The 18,366-nt window shown below is 36.7% G+C and overlaps 1 protein-coding gene across 5 annotated transcripts in view; it reads left to right on the forward strand.

The window, feature by feature from the left end:
* The window catches only part of PCNX2 (pecanex 2), a 402,596-nt gene that overhangs the window by 299,031 nt on the left and 85,199 nt on the right, over nt 1-18,366 (forward strand). For all 5 annotated transcript variants that reach the window (XM_037017074.2, XM_037017075.2, XM_037017071.2 and 2 more), the window contains one exon: nt 18,291-18,349. In XM_037017074.2, coding sequence (XP_036872969.1) covers nt 18,291-18,349 — 59 coding nt within the window. The remainder of the gene's footprint in view (nt 1-18,290; nt 18,350-18,366) is intronic.

Here is an 18,366-nt window from a genome sequence, read left to right on the forward strand (position 1 = left end):
TATTAATTGACCATATATGGTTGGGTTTATATCAGGACTCTCTAGTCTGTTCCATTGGCCTATGGTTCTGTCCTTGTGCCAGTACCAAATTGTCTTGATTACTATGGCTTTGTAGTAGAGCTTGAGGTTGGGGAGCATAATCCCCCCAGCTTTATTCTTCCTTCTCAGGATTGCTTTGGCTATTAGGAGTCTTTTGTGGTTCCATATAAATTTTAGGACAATTTTCTCTAGTTTGTTGAAGAATGCTCTTGGTATTTGCATTGAATTTGTAGATCACTTTAGGCAGGATGGCCATTTTGACAATACTAATTCTCCCTATCCATGAGCACAAGATGTGTTCCCATTTATTGGTATCTTTTTTAATTTCTCTTGGTAGTGTCTTGTAGTTTTCAGGATATAGGTCTTTCTTTCACTTCCTTGGTTAGGTTTATTCCTAGGTATTTTATTCTTTTTAATGCAACTGTGAATGGAATTGTTTTCCTGATTTCTCTTTCTGCTAGTTCATCATTAGTGTATAGGAATGCAACAGATTTCTGTGCATTAATTTTGTATCCTGCTGCTTGGCTGAATTCATATATTAGTTCAAGTATTTTTGGAGTGGATTCTTTAGGGATTTTTATGTACAATATCATGTCGTCTGCAAACAGGGACAGTTTAACTTCTTCCTTGCCAGTCTGGATGCCTTTCATTTCTTTGTGTGGTCTGATTTCCATGGCTAGGACCTCCAGTACTATGTTGAATGGAAGTTGGGAGAGTGGGCATCCTTGTCTTGTTCCCAATCTCAAAGGAAAAGCTTTCAGCTTCTCACTGTTAAGTATAATGTTGCCTGTGGGTTTGTCATATATGGCCTTTATTATGTTGCCTACCATTTTGTTGCGACTTTTTATCATGAATGGATATTGAATTTTGTCAAATGCTTTTTCAGCATCTATGGAGATGATCATGTGGTTTTTGTCCTTTTTGTTGATGTGGTGGATGATATTGATGGGTTTTCGAATGGTGTACCATCCTTGGATCCATGAGATGAATCTCACTTGATCATGATGGATGATCTTTTTTATGTATTTTTGAATTCAGTTTGCTAATATTTTGTTGAGTATTTTCGCATCTATGTTCATCAGGGATATTTGGTATGTAATTTTCTTTTTTTGTGGTGTGTTAGCCTGGTTTGGGTATTGGAGTGTTGCTGGCCTTATAGAATGAGTTTGGAAGTATTCCCTCTTCTTCTACTTTTGGAAAACTTTAAGGAGTATGGGTATTAGGTCATCACTAAATGTTTGATAAAATTCAGCAGTGAAGCCATCTGGGTCAGGAGTTTTGTTCTGAGGTAGTTTTTTGATTACCAGTTCAATTTCATTGCTGGTAATTGTTCTGTTCAGATTTTCTGTTTCTTTCTGGATCAGCCTTGGAAGGTTGTATATTTCTAGAAAGTTGTCCCTTTCTTCTAGGTTATCCAGTTTTTTGGCATATAATTTTTCATAGTATTCTCTAATAATTATTTGTATTTATGTAGTGTCCATAGTGATTTTTCCTTTCTTATTTCTGATTCTGTTTATGTGTGTAGACTCTTTTTTTCTTGATAAGTCTGGCTAAGGGTTTATGTATTCTGTTTATTTTCTTGAAGAGCTAACTCCGGATTTCATTGATTCTTTCTGTTGTTTTATTCATGATTTTATTTATTTCTGCTCTAATCTTTGTGTTGTCTGATTGCCGTGACTGGGACCTCCAGTACTATGTTGAATAGAAGTGGGGAGAGTGGGCATTCTTGTCTTGTTCCTGATCTTTAAGGAAAAGCTTTCAGCTTCTCCCCGTACTTTGGGCCTCATTTGTTCTTTTTTTTTCTAGTTTTGTTAATTGTGAGTTTAGAGTGTTCACATGGGATTGTTCTTCTTTCTTGAGGAGGCCTGTATTGCCATATACTTTCCTCTTAGCATGGCCTTCACTGTTTCCCACAGATTTTGTGGTGTTGAATTATTGTTATCATTTGTCTCCATATATTGCTTGATCTGTGATTTTATTTGGTCATTGATCCATTGGTTATTTGGGAGTATGTTGTGAGCCCCCACGTGTTTGTGGGATTTTTCGTTTTCTTTGTATAATTTATTTCTAGTTTCATACCTTTGTCATCTGAGAAACTGGTTGGTACAATTTCAATCTTTTTTAATTTACCAAGGCTCTTTTTGTGGCCTAGTCTATGATCTATTCTGGAAAATATTCCATGTGTACTTGAGAAGAATGTGTATCCTGCTGCTTTCGGGTGTAGAGTTCCATAGATGTCTGTTAGGTCCATCTGTTCTAATATGTTGCTCAGTGCCTCTGTCTCCTTATTTTCTGTCTGGTTGATCTGTCCTGGAGTGAGTGGAGTATTGAAGTTTCCTAAAATGAGTGCATTGCATTCTATTTCCCTTTTAATTATGTTAGTATTTGTTTCACATATGTAGGTGCTCCTGTGTTGGGTGCAAACATATTTATAAGAGTTATATCTTCTTTTTGGATTGACATGTAATGTCCTTCTTTGTCTCTTGTTACTTTCTTTGTTTTGGTGTCTATTTTGTCTGATACAAGTACTGCAACTCCTGCTTTTTGCTCCTTGTCAGTTGCATGAAACATCTTTTTCCATCCCTTCACTTTTAATCTGTGTATGTCTTTGGGTTTAAAGTGAGTCTCTTGTAGGCAGCACATAGATGGGTCTTGTTTTTTATCCATTCAGTGAATCTTTGTCTTTTGATTGGTGCATTCAGTCAATTTGCATTTAGGGTGATTATCAGTAGGTATGTACTTATTACCATCGCAGGCTTTAGATTTGTGGTTACCAAAGGTTCATGGTTAACTTCCTTATAATCTAAAAGTCTAAGAACTCACTTAGTATGCTGTTACATCACAATCTAAATGTTCTTTTCTTTTTCTCCCCCTTTTTCTTCCTCCTCCATTCTTTATATATTAGATATCATATTCTGTCCTCTTTGCCTATCTCTTCATTGACTTTGGGGATAGTTGATTTAATTTTGCATTTGTTTGGTAATTAACTGTTTTACTTTCTTTACTGTGGTTTTGTTACATCTGTTGACAACTATTAAACCTTAGGAACACTTCTATCTATAGCAGTCCCTCCAAAATATACTGTAGAGGTGGTTTGTGGGAGCTAAATTCTCTCAGCTTTTGCTTATCTGGAAATTGTTTAATCCCTCCTTCAAATTTAAATGATAATCTTACCAAATAAAGTAATCTTGGTTCCAGGCCTTTCTGCTTCATTGCATCAAATACATCATGCCACTCCCTTCTGGCCTGTAAGGTTTCTGCTGAGAAGTCTGATGGGCTTTCCTTTGTATGTGATCTTATTTCTCTCCCTGGCTGCTTTTAATGGTCTGCCCTTATCCTTGATCTTTGTCATTTTAATAAATATATGTCTTGGTGTTGTCTTCCTTGGTGTTGGGAGAGCTGTGCTCCTCCATGGCCTGAGAGACTTCTTCTTCCCCAGATTGGAGAAATTTTTAGCAATTACCTCCTCAGAGACACTTTCTATCCCTTTTTCTCTGTCTTGTTCTTCTGGTACCCCTATAATGTGAATATTGTTCCATTTGGATTGGTAACACAGTTCTCTCAATATTCTTTCATTCTTAGAGATTCTTGTTTCTCTCTGTGCCTCAGCTTCTTTGTATAGCTGTTCTCCAATTTCTATTTCATTCATTGTCTCCTCCATCATATCTAATCTGCTTTTAATTCCCTCCATTGTGCTCTTCAATGAATGAATCTCTGACCGGAATTCATTCCTGAGTTCTTGAATATTTTTCTGTACCTCCGTGAGCATGTTAACGATTTTTATTTTGAACTCCCTTTCAGGAAGATTAATGATTTCGATTTCATTTGAATCTTTCTCAGGTATTGTATTCATAATTTTACTTTGAAACTGATTTCTTTGGCATTTCATATTTGTATATGGTACCCTCTAGTGCCCAGAAGCTCTACTCTCTGAAGGTGCTTAGCCCCTGATGCAATGTCAGCAGTTGCAGGGGAGTGGTATTAGTGCCAGGGGAAAGAGAGAGCTATTTCCTTCTTCCTGGCTGCTATACCTGCCTCTACTTCCAGAACCAGTGGGCCAAGCACACAGGTATAAGCCTCTATGCTTTGCCTTTGTAGTTGCTGTAGGCAGAGCTTCCCTCTGACTAGCCTAATGCCAGGGTATGGTTTGCCAGTTTGTGAGCCAGGTGGTGCTGGCCAGGAGAAGACCCAGTAGGCTGTGTGTCACAGAGTTGGTCCTTGGAGCTGTATAGTCAATGAGGGAGCTAGAGCACCTGAAGATCAAGAAAGTTCCCATTGTGCACTGTTGGGCATTGTGCACCCAGACTATTTTGTCTTCCTGTCCTGTCTCCTGAGCAGTAAACTCTGTACAATCCTTGCCCCTTTAGCAGCTCTCTGGCTTTTAGGAAGTTTCTAAGACTGCCTGCCTTTCTTTTGTCCCAGATCAGCCTGATATGGATCCCTGCTTTTCACACATGGCTGGATTCTCAGTTTTTCCAGGCATTCCAGCTGTCTTAGCTTTCCAACCCCCTATTCATGACAGTACCATGAAATGTAGGTTTGTGCTCCCATAGCAGATCTCTGGAGTTAGGTATTCAGCAGTCCCAGGCCTCCTCTCCCTCCCCACTCCATTTCTCTTTCTCCCGCCAGTGAGCTGGGGTGAGGGAAGTGCTTGGGTCCATCTGGGCCATAGCCTTGGTACGTTACCCTGTTCCATGAGGTTTATTCTTTTCTCCAGGTGTATGCAGTTTGTCTCAGCCCTCTTTCCTGTTGCTCTTTCAGGATTAGTCATCTTAATTATATTTTCATGTCATATGAGGTTTTAGGAGGAAGCTCTCTCTCACCTCTCATGCTGCCATCTTTAATCCTCTGTCTGAAAGGTTGGTCTTCTCAGCAAAAGATGTTGAGGCATCCAGACACCCACATGTAAAAGAATGCAGTTGAACCTTATATGTCATCATATACAAACATTAACTTAATGTAGTCAAAGACTTAAGTATAAAAGCTAAAACTATAAAACTCTTAGAAGAAAGCATAGAAATACATTTTAATGATCTTGGATTTGGAATGAATTCTTACATAAGCCACCAAAGTAAATAAATTTGACTTTATCCAAATTAAAAGCTTTTGTACATCAAAGAACACTATCAGTAAGGTGAAGACTATTCCACTCTGAGGTATATGTACAAGAAAATTGCAAGGAAGATTTTCTAACAAGAATAGTACACAAAAGTTCATAGCAGCATTATTCATTGTAGCCAAAAAGTGAAAACAACTCAAATGCCATTAACTGAAGAATAGATGAACCAAATGCCATATATCATACAATGGAATATTACTTAGTCATAAAAAGTAATAACATACAAATATATGCTACAAGGTAGATGAACTTTGAAAACATTATATAACATTACACTAACTAAATGCCACATACTGTGATTCCATTTATATGAAATATCCAGAATAGGCAAATCCATAGATGCAAAAGCAGATTGGTGGCTGTCAGAGTCTGGGGAGAGGAACAAATAGGGAATGACTGCTAATAATGGGTATGGGGCTTATTTTGGTGGTGATGAGATTTTCCAGAATTTGTGGTGTGGTCACACAACAATGTGAAAGTATTAAAAAAACAATGAGTTGTATGCTTTGAAATGTTAAAATGGTGAATGTTATGTTATGCATATTTTACCCTCAATAAATTTTTTGAAAAGTTGGATACATTTGTGTGAATCTATTTCTGGGATCTGTTCTGTTCCACTGTTCTATATGTCACTGCCTCCAACAACCCTACAAGTTTTATCACTGAAGCTGCATAGTAAGTGTTGAAATTGCATAAGTTCTCACTTTCTTATTTTTTTCAAAATTACTTTAGTTAGTATTTCTTTTCTTTACTGTATAATTTTACAAAATTTTTAATATATAAACATATTTTTGCATCTCTGTTCTTGAGGAATGTTGATCTCGTAGTTTTCTTTTTTTAGTATTTTTCTTTCATTTTTTACTGGACTCATAGTAACTTCATAAAATGAGTTGAGGGGTATTGTTTCCTTATCTATATTCCAGAAGAGATTGTATATAATTGATGTTCTTCCTTAAATATCTACAAAAAATATTGTGGGCATTTTGATAGGTGTTGTGCTAAACCTTTATATCAACTTGGAGAGAATTGACATCTTTCCTATGTTGAGTCTTCCAATCCATAAATATGATATGTACCTGATTAGAGCTCCTTTGATTACTTTCCTCATCATTTTTGTACCTTTCAGCATACAAGCCCTATATATGTTTATTAGATTTAAAAAAACCTAACTATTTCCTTTTTTTTTTTTTTTTAGTAGATGGTCTTTATCAGGTGAAGAAGTTACCCTCTATTCCTATTTTTCTGAAAGTTTCTCCAAATTATGAATTGGAAGTGGGTTTTTTCAACTGCTTTTTCTGCACCAATTGACATGATCATATGATATTCCTTCTTTAGCCTGTGACTATGGTGGATTACACTGACTATTTTCATATACTGAACCAGCCTTGCATTCCTGGAATAAAACAGATGTGGTCATGTTGTATAATTATTTTTACATATTACTTACTCTTTTGGCTACTTTTTTGTTAAGGATTTTTATATCTATATTCATGAGAGATTTTAGTCTGTAGTTTTTTTTTTTTTCATTCTATCTTTGTCAGATTTTTTGGTTTCCTCTTGTAATTTCTAGAAGAGAGTGTTTATTGTAGGCATTAATTTTCTTTTAAACATGCAGTAGAATTGTTCAGTAAAACCATCAGTGAGTGGAGATTTCTTTTGGGGGAGTTACTCAAATTACCAATTAAATCTCCTGAATAGTTACCGGGCTATTCAAATTTATCTGTTTCATAGTGGGTGAATTGTGGCAGTGATTTTTGAGGAATTGGGCCATTTCACCTAAGTTACAAAATTTATGCATAAAAAGTTGTCTGTAGTATTCCCCTTATTCTTTTGATATCTGCAGGGTTGACAGGGTATCCTGATACTGGTAATTTGCATTTTCTCTCTTTTTTTCATCAGGCTTACTAGAGATGTGTCAATTTAATTGATATTTTCAAAGAACCAGTCCTGTGTTCTTTGATTTTCTCGATTTTTTTTTTTCAATTTCACTGATATTTTGCTCCTTGTTTCTTTGCTTAGGTTTTCTTTGGGTTTATTTTGCTCTTCTTTTTCTATGCTCTTGAGGTGGAAGAGTTAAAAAACTATTAACTTTGAGACATTTCTTTTGTATATATGTAAATGACAAGAATTTCCCTTTCAGTACTGCATTAGCTATGATTTTGGTATATTGTATTTCCAGTTATATTTTTTTCAGTTCAGTGTATTTTCATTTCTATTGTAGCTTTATCTTTGACCCATGGATTATTTAGAATTATGTTTAGTTTTCAAGTATTTGGATATTTTTATGCTATCTTTCAGTTACTGATTTCTAGTTTGAGTCCATTGCAGTTGGAAAACACACTCAGTATTATTTCAGTTATTTCATATTTGTTGAGATTATTTTATGTCTCAGGATATGATCTATCTTGGTATATGCTCTTTGGGCTCTGTGGTGAATGTTATTGGGTTGATTTTTCAATAAAAGTTGATTAGATAGTTTTGGTTGATATTATTGTTGGATTCTTCTATATCCTTGTTGATTTTCTGCATAGTCATTCTATCAAATATTGACAGATGGGTGTTGAAATCTCCAACTGTAATTGCGGATTTGTCTGCTTTCTGTTCTATCAGTTTTTCATTCATATATTTTACAACTCCATTGTTTGCTGGAATCATATTTAGGATTAATGTATTTTCTTTATGTAGTAATAACTTTATCATTTTGTCTCTGTCTTTGATAAAGTTCTTTGCTATTATTATATTATCTAACATTAATATAACCACCCCTGCTTTTCCTTTGATTAATGTTTACAAAAGTGCATCTTTTTTCATTCCTTTACTTTCAATTGGCCTATGTCACTATTTCTAAAGTGTGCTTTTGTAGACAACATACATTTGGGTCATGTTTTTTAGTTTACTTTGCCAATCTCTTGTTGGTATATTTAGACCACTTAAATCTAATGTCATTATTGATATATTAGAACTTAAATATGCCACTTAATTTTTGGATTCTATTTGCTGTTTTTTCATTACTGCTTTTTCTCAGCTTTCTTGGTTTCCTTAGCATTTTGAAGAATTCCATTTGATTTATTTATGAAATAAATAGTACATTTTGACTGTATCAATTAGGGATTGTTCTAGGCATTGTAATGACTTATCAAAGTCTACTAGCATTGTCATTTTACTAGTTCAAGTGAAGTGAGAAAGCTTACTTCCCATTTATGTCCTCTTATTCTCTCCTATTTCTAATATAATGTCACAAATGTTTTCTTCACATACCTTTGGAACTGCATTGACAGTTTATGATTTTTGCTTCAAATGTAAAATATAACTTAGAAGATACTTGAGGAGAAAGGATGTATGTTGTATTTGTTCATATTTTTGTTTATCATGTTCTGATGTTCTAAGGTTCATTCTTTTATTGTGTCTTCCTGGAGAACTTCCTTTACCTATTATTTTAGGGTAGATCACCTTGTGACAAATTCTGTTAGTTTTCCTTCATTTGATAATGTCTGTTTCTTCTTCATTTCAGAGAATATTTTCACTGTACATATGATTCTAGGTTGTTAGTTCTTTTCTTCCAGTACTTGAAAAATGTGTCATTTCTTTCCAATCTCCATGGTTCCTAAAAAGAAATTCACTGTCATTCAGATTGTTTTCCTATATTGGTAAGTTCTTTCTCTCTCACTGCTTCTGAGAGTTTTACTTTGGTTTTAGAAGCTTGACTAGGATGTGTCTTAGTGTGAATTTCTTTGATTTTTATCTCCAACTTCTCTTCTCATGGGATTCTGATGTTTCAGTCTATTTTCTCTCTGTTTTTCAGATTATGTAATACCTACTGTTCCATCCTCCAGTTCAGTGATTCTTTTCTCTGTCCCTTTGATTCTGCCTTTGAGTCCTTTTATTGAATTTTTAATTTTATTATATATTTTTACTTGTAAAATTTCTGCTTAGCTATCCTTTATACCTTCTATTTTATTTTGCTGAGACTTTCTAATTCTTGCAGAGATTCTATTTTTTCATTTGTTTTAAAAGTGTCCTTTTTAATTGAGGTACATACAATAGAATGCACAAATCTTAATGGACAGCTCCATGACTTTTGACATGCAACCACATACACTCATGTAATCATAACCCAGGTTAAGATATTGAATATTCTCACTAATTTTCCTCCTATTTCACCCATCCACCCCCCACCTTACCTTCCCAATGGCAACCACTAGTCTGCTCTCTGTCTACGAATTGATTTCTGTTTTGTTTGTTCACTTATTTTGCTTTTTAGATTCCTCATATAAATGAAAATGTGTAGTATTTGTCTTTCTCTGTATGACTTATTTCACTTAGCATAGTACCCTCTACATCCATCCATGTTGTTGCAAATGGCAGGATTTCATTTTTTGTTACGGTTGAATAATACCCCATTATATATATTCACTACAGATTCTTTATCCAGTCTTCTATGGATAGACACTTAGGTTGCTTCTATATTTTGGCTATTGTAAATAATGCTTCAATGAATGAAGGAATGCATATATATTTTCAAATTAGTGATTTTGTTTTCTTCAGATAAATTCCCCGAAGTGGAATTGCTGGGTTGGTTCATATGCTATTTCTATTTTAATTTCTTGAGACTTTCCCATACTGCTTTCCATAGTGGCTGCACCAGTTTACAATCCCATCAGCAGTGTATGAGGGATTCCTTTTCTCCACATCCCACCAATACTTGTTATTTTTTGTCTTGTTTATGTTAGCCGCTTTGACAGGTATGAGGGGATATCTCTCTGTGGTATTGATTTGCATTTCCCTGATGATTAGTGATGTTGAGCATCTTTTCATGTGCCTGTTAGCCATCTGTATGTTTTCCTTGGAAAAATGTCTAGTCAGACCTTCTGCTCATTTTTTAATCTGATTATTTGGGGTTTTTTTGGTGTTGAGTTATGTGAGTTATTTATATATTTTGGATATTAGCCTCTCATCACCTATATCATTTGAAAATATATTCTTCCTTACTTTTTTGATGATTTCCTTTGCTATGCAAAAGCTTTAGTTTGATGCAGTCCCATTTGTTATTTTTGCTTTTGTTTCCTTTGCCTGGAGAGACATATCCAGAAAAAAATTACTAATGCTGATGCTCAAAAGTGTACTGCCTATGTTTTCTTCAAGGAGTTTTATGGTTTCAGATCTTATATTTAGGTTTTAAGTCCATTTTGAATTTATTTATGTGTATGGTATAATTCAGTGATCCAGTTCCATTCTCTTGAATGTAGCTGTCCTGTTTTCCCAGCACTATTTGTTGAAGAGACTTTTTACTTAAAGTGTTCTTAATTGTTTACTGAAACATTTTTATGATGGCTGATGTTAAATTTTTGTCAGGTAATTCATTTCTGTCATCTCAGTTTTGGCAGCTATTAGTTTCTTTTTTTAAATTCAGCTTGAGATCTTCCTGGTGTTTTTATTATTATGACAAGTAGTTTTCTATTGAAATGTGGACATTCTGGGTATTGTGTTCTGAGACTCTGGGTATTATTTAAACTTTAGATTTCAACTGGCTTTCTCTGACACCATTCTGGCAAGGGAAAGGAGCCCCTGCTTTGTTACTTACAGGTGGGGTTAGAAACCTAGGTTCCCCACTCAGCCTCTGTGGACACCTGTGATGGGGGGAAGTTACTTGTATTGCTCATTAGCCATAGGACTTCAGACTTCCCTGTATGAGATGAGTAAGAATACTTAGTTAGGCTTCCCATGTGACCTCCTTACCCTATACAATTAGGAAAATCGAAGCTCCGTACTAGCCCTCTGTGACAGCACCCCAGCTGTAGAAGGGACTTACTGCCTGACAAGGATGGAAGTCTAGGTTCCCTGTCAACCTCTGCTGGTGTGGGTAGGGGTGGGGACTGTATTTTTTCCTGTGGATTCTGGCTGGAATAGAGAATTATCATCTGAAAGTCTTTGTCTTTGTAGGCTTCCCCTTTCCTGATTCTTAAGGTCATAAGAGTGGGATTTTATTATGGCTTTTTTGTTTCCTGCTCCTGTTGGCATTTATGGATTCCAGTTTCTGGGATATATGAGGCAAAATAAAACCAAGAGAACTTATCCCCATGTCCTTGGATTCCACAGTACTTAGATGGTCTGCCTTCTTTACCTTTTGGAGGTGTATTTATTGTATATAATATCCAGGGATTTGGTCATACTTAGTGAGAGAAACAGGAAAATGTATCTTAACTCTGTCTTCCCAGAGAATACACCAAGGTTGCAGTTACTTATTCATGCTCAGCCCCTCCATTGTATATTCACATGGTTGGTATTATGACACCATAACATGGTGGACACCAGCATAGTGAGTTGTTCTTTCACCGTAGGCCTCAAGGAGGTTTTCAGGAAGTAAACTTTCACAATAACGTTAGCGGTTAAGAGAACTGCCTCATTATACCCATATGGCTGTATGTGAGCGCATGTACAGGTTTATAGAGTCCTGGAAATTTCACCTGTAGCCAGGCTGAAGCGCAGCACAGTTTCTGTGTTTTACAGTTTCTCTATAGGAGAGCAGAGCAAACCAGAAAAGCACTGAGGAAATGCAAACAGAGAGAAAGAAGGCTAATTCAAAACCAGGCCAGAGGGTGGGATAAAGCTGGGCAAGCTTTATAAGCATAAGAGGAAGAAGTAGAGCTGATTCAGTTTTTTAATTTAAAAAGGTATTATTTTGAAGAGTTGTATAACTGAAGTATTTTCTTTCCCTTATAAAAATCTGGTTTAGAAATTTTTAGCTCCAGAGATATAGCAGATTAGAGAAGCTCAAAACATTCACTCCTGCTACAAGTACCAAGAAATGATAGATAGTAAAGTCCTTCTCAATGCATATTTGAGCACACACAAAAAAACTGGAAAATTTCCCAGGGCTGGGAACAAAGATGGAGCAGAAAACAGTAAAACCACTGTTGCTGTCTGGGAAAGGTGGGGCTGGGAAGTGGGTCGGGGTTATAGGTCTCAGTAATCTAAGGGCTGAGATTTACAAACCCATGTAAGGCTAGGTAATAAGGCCTTAGTCTTACACAAATAAAGCTTGAACTGAGACTTCCACAGAAAGATAAACCATTGAAGGGCTTCCGCCTCTGTGAAGGAGTAGAATGCGCCACACAGAGAAATGACAAGAAGCCTAACTTTGTCAGACAGAGATCAGAACGGGAATCCCCACTGTGAATGTTTAATGCTAAGCCTGTATCACATTTGGATTTGGAGATCAAAATTACATGACCCATACCTAGAAATCCTCAAGTTGAGCAAGTAACATAAAAATGGTTCTGGCATATAATATGCATAGAATAAATGAAAGAAGCAAATGTAAAATTATTCTTAAGAGGCATACCCTGAATGAATCCCACAAACATTTGAAATGAGCTGTCAGTTGGATACTGCAAAATACAGGGAAAAACTTTCATCATGAATAAGAGCCATCAAACAAATAACCAGCAGATTTAGACCCTCCAAAACTATACATAATTAGACAAACTGTATTTATATTTAGAATGAAAACTCATATAAAAATAAGTAAAACCATAAGGTCATGGATGCTGTGAACACATGACAATTTAAAAGAAATAGAACTATAAAAATAAATTTACATAGTCACTAAAACATATAATATAACAGATAAGTTTGTCAGTCAACACAGCTAAAGTAGAAAATAATCTAAGAAAATTGCCCAGAAGGCAATAGAGAAAGATAAGGATGTGGGAAATGTTCCAGAAAGGTTAAGAAACATGGGAAATAGAATGAAAGATGCAACTAGAAGTCTCAGTGGAGTTCCTGGAAGAAGGAGTAGAACAAATAGCGAGAAGCATAATTTTAAGAGAAAATAGTATGAAGTTTTCAAAATTGATGAAAGACACAAATCCTTACATTAAAAAACTCTAACAAGTCATGACCATAATAATAAAAAATAAACCCACATTTCTACACACAAAACCAACATTTCTACACACTAGTGATGTTTCAGAGCACTAAATGGTAAGTGACAGCAGTATAATAGAAGACTTCTAAATAGCAACAGTGAAGTAAATATAGTTAACCCTTGAGTAACTGAACAGTGTGGAATCTAGTAGTGTCCATCCTCCTTGCAGTTGAAAATCCAGTGTAATTGTTGACTCCCCGAAAAAACTTAACTACCAATAGTCTACTGTTGACTGGAAGCCTTAACATAAATCTGATTAACACAATTTTGTATGTCCTGTGTGTTATATACTGTATTCTTACAATAAAGTAAGCTAAAGTAAAGAAAATATTTTTCAAATTGTTTCATGTTAAGGGTCAGCTGTGTGTAGTTGTGCTCCTCTTTCTCTTACAATTTGTATGTTCTCTCTTTCCCTGCATCCCTTATTCTCCTTGTTCTTCCTGTTTTCTTCCTTTTATCCTTTTTCTTCTTTTCTGGTAAATAATTTTGTTAGATGTTTATATTTTCATATGTGTGGGTAGTTGTTTAGCTATTGATTCCATCTGTTTAACAGCTATAGGTGTATTCTGTTCTTCCTGAGTTAGTTTGAGTGTGTTATACCTTTTAAGGAAATTAGGTATCTCATTTAAATTTTCAAATTGATTGGGGCAAAGTTGTTCATAATATTGTTTTATAACTTATTACTTTATAGTATTGTCTGATTTTTTTAATCAGGCCATAATAGAATGTGTTCAAAAAATCAAAGAAAAAATAAAATTAGATAATAATATAAACTATGAAGACAGAACCAAATGCAAAGACATAACTGAAATTTGTTTACTTAGAAAAGTAGAAAATAAAAGAATGAGATAAAGTATTAGGCAAATGTAAACAAATTAAAGCAGAGGTTGAATTTGGGATAAAAGTCATTAAGATCAAGAACATTTTATAATGGCAAAGACTAAAATTCACAGTGAAGATATAAGCTATAAATAGCAACGCATAAATCCCATAGAAATTTCATAAGGAAAAGAATAAAAAATTTGACAAAAGATAGGTATACAATAGTGGTAGGAAATGTGCTTCACTTTTCTTAGGTCATGACTAATCAAGTGATTGAAAAGTGGGTAAAGATGTAGACGACCTACACAACATGATTAATAATGTAGCTCTAATATGTATCACATAACGCATGCATACATGTACACACAGAAAATGGGATATGCCTTTTCAAGTGCCCATGGAATATTGAGAAACACTGCTTGTAAGGCAATTAAAAATGATCCCCCCTTTCCATAATTTCTATAAAGTATAATAGTAATTTTAATTTCTACTAATGACATATTAGGTAGTCAAGATCAATCTTCCCTACTGAGGGCAACTAATGAAAAAGGGATGAAATATTAAAAAAGAAGCCAACAACTTTCTTAAAACTTTCCAGGATCTGGCCCAAACCCAGGAGAAGGGACACACTTACACCCATTTTCACTCAAGAGCCTCTGCGGCCTGGAGGAAGGAACAGCCAAGCTGAGCTGTGCTTTGTAGTCTTGCAGAACAAATGCAAAGAAAGTCAGAGCCCAGGCCTGACAAAGGTGGTCACACTGCCGAAGACCCCCACCTCCAGTTTGGGATCCCAAAGAGCTACCCACTAAGGTGTCAGGAACCAGAACTAAACCAGGCCCCCCAGATGGTAGCAAAGCTGGAGTTTACCTGAATGTCTGTCCTTCAGCAGAGCCACCCTGCCAGCTGTACAGCACTGTGTCCTCAGGAAACTCCTCTCCTGCCAAGTCATTCTAAAGTACATGGCGACCCAGCAGCCAGTGAGCCCCACTGGCATTGAAGGAATTAATATAGTTGCCAGTGGCAGCAAAAATTAAAGATGAAAAGCAAACTGTGATGAACCTTGTGTATCTATCCAACTTGAAAGTGGCAGTGTCCTTCTAGTTAAGCACTGGCTGCCTTCTCATGTTCCAGATTTCTCTAGGGTTCTCCTGCTCCATGAATACAGCTACAGCCCACCCATAACTCTGTGCTGGGTTTGCCATGTGAACCAATCAAAGTTCTCACTCCAGCCAATCCTACTTTTCCTTAAAAAAAACAAAAATGGGAACACTTCTACCACAAATAGCCCCTGTGTATGCTGACAAGTGAGAATTTAGAACAGTATAATTAAAGAAAATTACAGTTAAATTATTGAAGTTCAGCAGATGAAGAGAGAAGGTGCTTGACTTAGTATGACAGACCAGAAGGTGAGCAAATCAAATCTGAAGGGAGGAAACTGACTATGGGTCTGCAGTCCACATCAGCGCAAGGGAGAGACACTTCCAAGTAAGTTGACTTGAGTAGACAGACCTGTTACTAGGTTTCTGGTGTGTGGCCCTCAGGGCTAACAAGGAGTGACTTTTACAGGCAGGCGCTCAGAAGAGTATGTGCAGATTCACAGCTAACACATGCCAGCATTCTGCATGCCCCATGAGATAGGAGCATAAGACATTCGCCCCTAATTTTGCATTGAGCAACAGAATTGATGTTGATGCAACAGGACAGTCAAGGCAGAAATCCAATTACTGAGCTAATTAGCACCTTTGAGTGGTAAGCACCAAATTGACAGGAGGAAAGCCCTGGGGAAAAGCTTGAATTGCCCAAGATGGCTGACAGTTCACCTTCTAGAGAGTCTGGTGAAGATCCAGAGCCCTGGGGCACCTGGGCAGCTCTGCTGAGTTGTTGCTGATCAGAACTGAGCATTCTGAGTCCTATAATTTTTGAAAAGATAGCTTCCCAGTTAACAGAGTTTTAGGTGTCATTGTTCCCTAAGGAAATTGGTAAATGGCTTCTTTGGGCTCAGTCCCACTTAAAAATTATTTATTCTGCCGCTAAGAATTCCATTTTTCCTAGGTCTTAAGGTGAAATTAAAAATTCCATTCAGGGATTAACTGTGCCAACATGGGATTTTGGCCTTCATTAGAAGGGATTTTGTTGTTTGCTTTATTTTCTGCCATTGTAGGTTCTTTTATTTTCAGAGCTGATCTTAGGGTATTTAGAAGGAAATTTTCAGCAGAATAGGGCAGAGTGCTGGGGTTAACAGCCTTTTTGAGATTCTTCCCATAACTATTCCTTCCCATTAACACATCTCTGGAGTCTATTCCACAAAGCTAAAACAGGATCTTACCTAGACCGTTCTCAAGTATCTGAGACATGTGAGGAAAAGAGAATACTTTTATTTTCTGAAGACAATCCTTTCCACTTATTCAAATTACAGCTCTACCTAAATATCTTTCATCTGTTCTGATTCCCAAGAGACAAGTTCACAAAAGAAGTCTGCATTGTGAGGTCTCTTCATGAGCAACATTAACAACAAGTACTTTTGTCACTTATTAAATCAAACTCACTATGTCAATGGTCATGTTTAAATGTTACCTAGTAGCAGCTAAGTCCTTTTTTCTTAGCAGGTATCATGGGAGAAAAAGGCCTTGTGGAAAAGCGTTATCTCTGACTACTCATTTATTCATTCAGCAGTCATTAGTGAGTGACTACTATGTGCCAGTTGTGAAAAAATCTTGCCCTCATGTTACTTAGGGTCTGGTGTAAGAGGCAGATATAATCAAATAATTACACAATAAATGATGTAGAATAAAGGCTCTAGAGCCAGCCTTACTCGGGCTCAAATCCTGGCTCTCCTACCTGTTAGCTGTATGACCGTGGGTGCTTTATTTAATCTCACTGTCTCAGGTTCCTCCTCTGGGAGCATGGCTAATAAAAATAGTACCTACCTTAGAAGGTGCTTGTGAGACTATAATGATTTAATATATGTAAAATACTGACACAGGAAGTGCTACATCAATGTTAGCTGTCATCATTAGTAGTAATATTAACCATGACAATTGCCCCAAAGGAGAGGTAGAGGTGCGAAGAAAGAGCACGGGACAAATCAATCTCACCTACAGCAGGTCTCAGGAAGGCTGCCCAGGGGAAGTCATACTCGAGCTAGACTTGAAGGATGAATGGAGTGACAGAGGAAACATAGGTGGAACTGGAAAGGCAGTACTCCAAGTAGAGACACACAAGAGAGCAAAGAACTCAGGGTGGGGGACAGAGTGGGAAGTCGCAGCATGTTGAAGACATAGAAACAGAAGGCCGGCATGGCTGGAGCATAGAAAGCAAAGGGCAGAGGGAGTGAAGGCACGAGCCAGGCATGCATGTTAGTAAGACCCTCATTATGTTCAAATTTGTATGTAACCCTATGTTCAGTGATATATTTTTAATGAAAGCCCTTTAAAGGCTTAGGTTTAACCATAGGAAATTGCCATTTTTGGAAGTTATAAACAGTTGAATATCCAAGTTCATGTGGTTGACATCAATTTCATATTTCATCCTCTAAGGATAATGAGACCACCACTAAATACCTGAAATAAACAAAGCTGATGAGGTCCCATCTCTCTCAGCAGAGCAGATTGCTGCACTTATAAGGGTTTTCAGGGCATGTGAAGTTCAAGGACTGGTGGAGATTTACAGGCATATGTGGGCTGATACCATCTGTACAGGTAGTTACTGGGGAGGCTGTTGCTGATCAGTTGCAGTCACCTCTCAGAAGCCTGGAGGGAGCCTGCCCCTCACTGGCTGACTTTTCAGAAGCAAAGGACCACCAAGGATTGACTGGCTTACCACACTGTGAACTGAGGTGGCTTGTCATAAATGAAGAGGTTTAAAACCCATTCTGCTCACCACTTGTTACCATAGCTACAATCTGTCTTTTAAGTTTGCGAGAGCTGTTTTTATTCCTGTAGTTCAATTTAAGAATGGCTTTTAAGAAACATTCAACTCTTGAAAGCAAGTGACAGTGACTTTGATGACTCACCATGGTTTTCTGGAATCAGTTTGAAATGATAGTTACCTATGTGTGCATGCTCTCAAGTTCTGAAAGTGAGTGACATGCCATTTGCAGTTCAAGTGCTTGCTTTTATTTTGTGGACCAGTGTTCAGAAATAATAAGGCACAGGGCCATTCTCCCAAATCAGGAGGCGTACTCATTTCTTCCCTCCACGTGTTTCTTGTACTTTTCTTTCTCTTGTTTACCATGAGGCCCCTCTCTCTGCCTGCAGCATGGAGCAATCATGTATGTGAGCTCTATCTCCCTTCCATTTCCCATTCATGCAGCTGACTGTTAACCAAGTCTCTCATTTGTAGATATCTAATCATGACCTTTTACCTTTCTGTGACCTCTTCTAGTACAAGACGTGTGGATAATTCCAACACAAGACTCGTAGTCCAAATTGAAAAGGATCCAGGTAAGAAACTATTTTTC

Source organism: Manis javanica, chromosome 7 (assembly GCF_040802235.1).
Source record: "Manis javanica isolate MJ-LG chromosome 7, MJ_LKY, whole genome shotgun sequence".
Lineage (NCBI taxonomy): Eukaryota > Metazoa > Chordata > Mammalia > Pholidota > Manidae > Manis > Manis javanica.